This window comes from Macrobrachium nipponense, chromosome 28 (genome assembly GCF_015104395.2).
Source record: "Macrobrachium nipponense isolate FS-2020 chromosome 28, ASM1510439v2, whole genome shotgun sequence".
NCBI lineage: Eukaryota > Metazoa > Arthropoda > Malacostraca > Decapoda > Palaemonidae > Macrobrachium > Macrobrachium nipponense.
Genome location: NC_087217.1, coordinates 31,123,347 through 31,126,700, shown reverse-complemented (window position 1 = coordinate 31,126,700; position 3,354 = coordinate 31,123,347). Strand labels below are relative to the sequence as shown.

General features: G+C 42.9%; 1 protein-coding gene across 1 annotated transcript in view; it reads right to left on the bottom strand.

Moving 5' to 3' along the window:
• Positions 1-1,822, bottom strand: part of LOC135201643 (actin-related protein 3-like) — a 127,538-nt gene extending 125,716 nt beyond the window's left edge. Inside the window, exon 1 of the mRNA XM_064230740.1 lies at positions 1,649-1,822. Within this exon, the coding sequence (XP_064086810.1) occupies positions 1,649-1,692 (44 nt within the window). The 5' untranslated portion in view covers positions 1,693-1,822. The remainder of the gene's footprint in view (positions 1-1,648) is intronic.
• Between the last annotated feature and the right edge of the window lie 1,532 nt (positions 1,823-3,354).

Below are 3,354 nucleotides of genomic sequence, written 5' to 3'. Positions count from 1 at the left end.
AGTGATTCACGATACCCTTATAAATTACGGCACTGGGTGTAATGCACTATAGCAAAATCTCGTTCTGTTAAGAGTGTTCGTTACAGAAATAGGTATTGCCCAAAAACCTGCTTGCACTGTCTCTGAAACCCATAGTAGACATGCTGCTTTAGTTGTCAATCAAGTTTTATAACCAAGTATTTTTTACAAGCTAGCTATTGAATAAATTTTTATTTTTCTCAGTCAAAACATATGCCCCTCAATGCTAACTTTCCTCTTTTAACGAACTTTGGCTTTTTGGGTCATTGCAAATTCGGCCCCATAATTTCTTATGGTGCGAAAACAGACAAGAGGCCCATGGACCGAAAACGATTGCGTCACACTACGGCGATAATCCAGCAGTAAAACATCTTCATATATCCAAAAACAAAAAAAAGTAAATAATAAAGATATATATGCGCATTACGATTATAACAATTACATGTATAGCTGATAACAATCTGCATGAATAACTGGTAAACTGTTCTGCAATGACAGTTGAGTATAGCAATTATTTACAATAGGTACGAAAGTCAAGATGTCGTGACGTCATAATACAGAACTTGAAAGAAACGTTCTAATTCAGAAAAATAATTACTTAAATTTGAGTCAGAGTCGAGTTACTTTTTCAATAACGAATATTTTCAAATTAATTCATCATAAATATGTAAAATATTGATGTTTTACTACTTATTTAAAAATTAGCCAAGAGCACGCTTCTCGTCATCTTCTACCCCAACAGCTGTTTACGCCTGGCTTGTTGTTGATGAGAAATCGTGTTTCGATTGTTGTGATAAAAGTGCTCCAGCGTCTTGTGGGTACAAGTGGTGTGCGGATTTATCACAGGAAATGGTTAGTTTATTGACACAAGCTACTCCGTAAACATCGAGATGGCGTTCAATCTTCTAAATACCTCGAGTTGTAAGCAAAAATGTTGAACGCCTTTTGGTGAGATTTGCACTACGTTTGAGATCGTTTTCAGTACCCTCTGTTTAAAATTAAATCGTTTAAATCTTAAAATTTGGCCTTAATTTCTAACTTTGGGGAAAATACTTACTTCGAAAGGAGAGTAGAGGTCTTTAGCTCCGTTTCTCACCAACAACAAGTCGCGACTGATGCCATCTCTGGGTGTCAGGACGCGTTATAATGTACTTTTTCGGAGGGTGGCTTGCATTGATGGTAGGTGGCCTGCGTGGCCTGCTGTGATTGATCTACCCTAGTAGAGGTCTTGATCTGTTGTTTCCACGCTGGTTGGGTTATGACGGGCGTCTAATTCAGGAACCTGGAAGTGCTTAGTTATTTTTTGGGAAAGTGTCCGCCTGTCCGCACAGCGGTGCATTACTACCCTAGTGGCCTAGCCGGTATTTCTATATAGTAGCCTAGCAGTGCTAAGCATTCTAGCCTAGTAAGTAGGTATGCCACCAAGCACCTTTAACATGATTTAGCCCGTAGTATCCTTTCTACGTAGGATGTGGCTACGTGGCTGTAGAATAGAGCTCCTTTAGGTTTTGAGATTAGGCTTTCAAAATGAAAGGACACTACCCACTACCCAGTCTAGGGTCGTCTCAAGAGTCAACAATTGGGCCCCGTGACACCAGGGTGAAGGAAGGGCGTCGGCGCTCGTACTCACCCAGTTCCCACATCCACGATGCAAGGCGGCAGTCTTCCAGTCATTTTTCTCGAACGCGAGGGCCGCAACGACCATAAAACTGAATTTTCTCTTATCGTCAACTGGGTGTAAACACTTCCTCCGCCCTGGCAGCCGCCGCTAACGTCACACCTGATGATAACTGGGATTGAAGGCGAGTTCTGATTGGTTGTCGCCCGGGAAGTTCGATGGAAACTTCATTCTGATTGGTTCGAGTTCTCCTCCTCCTTCTCCCACCCCCCTTGAGTCATCCTGTCTCTCTAGTTTCCACCGAATGGAATTCAGAGAATAATAACTCTCTCCAGACGGATACTTTTGAAAATCTAGACGTTTTGTGTCGTGTAACCAGGTTCTGATAGTTTTACAACGTCAAGTTATGTATTTGTAAATACAGAAAATTTAAGATAGAAGTCCATACGTTCTTCATTTATAGGGTAGAAATTTCAAAGAAAGTCTGCATTGTCGCTATAACAATTAGACATGCATCTGGTAAAAAGTGACCAGTAGATTCTACATATATATTGTGCAGCATACAACGAAAACTACTGTGTAATCTATTCTACAGACCAAAGCCATGTTGGTAATCTATGAAGTTGATTTAAGTGGATATAGAAAGTCATCAATCAGAATCAGTATTAAGTAGTAGCACTCTGGCCTCCTATCAAGTAATACTGTTTTCTTTTCATAGTTATCAATGAATCATCATCCTAGTTTCTTTTTTGGAGGGTCTTGTGGATCTCATTCAGCCCATCCTGCGTGACCATTTATTTGGCACTTATAATTAGTTATTTTTTAATAACTTGTCCGGGAGGAGTGATAATGGTAGTTGCATATTTGACAACGTCTTGGGGGATGCGTGAGAGAGATGCTAAGGTCACACATTCACGTATCAAACGCACACACGCCCACGCATGAGCGGAAATTGGTAGTTGGCAAAGTTTACATCAGTAAACCGTAAATGTTCCGTAAAATATAAAATCGTGGATGTACGGTGACGGGTCGTCGGGCGCTAAGCTTCCCCCACTGGAGCGCCGTACCACACTCCACTTTTGTAATGTTCAAAACAGGTCGTGGGTGGTTACACCGAATGTCACCTGACGTAGCTCCAGGCATTGCACGTGGGACCCACGGTGACTGCAGCGGGGTAGGCGCTGTGGTCACCAGCATTGTTCGCCGCCGCTGTTTTCGTCCCGCCACGAAGCATGTGGGCCTCCTAATTGCGCTGTAGGTATTTCTACAGAAGCAGCTAGTCCGCACGGAACGTAACCACGGATACGACATCCACTAAGGATTGGGGGCCGTCCAATGTGTTTAGTACTGGCCCTTGGGGAGTTAATTACAGTCGTCCAAATAAATATTACTTAAAATTCTTGTTCAGTTGGTAAAACTGCCTAGAAAAACAGCAACTGCCATAGTCTAGGCTGCCACGGATAAGTACCCTAGATCTACCGCGCTGTAGCCTACGGGGAAACCGATTTGGATATTTACAACCCTGTACGACGTGGCAATGCTGTAGCGTGGTATAAAAGGTCAGGTCGGCGCCCCTCAGGTCACCTGTTGTTTCTGTCTCCGAGACCAGCAGTCTCCTCCAAGTATTCTTCACAACGCCCTTCAAGATGCCGAACCTCACAAAACGACCAAGGAAGGGACCATCAACGTCACATCTTGCAAGACCTTCTTTCAGCCCG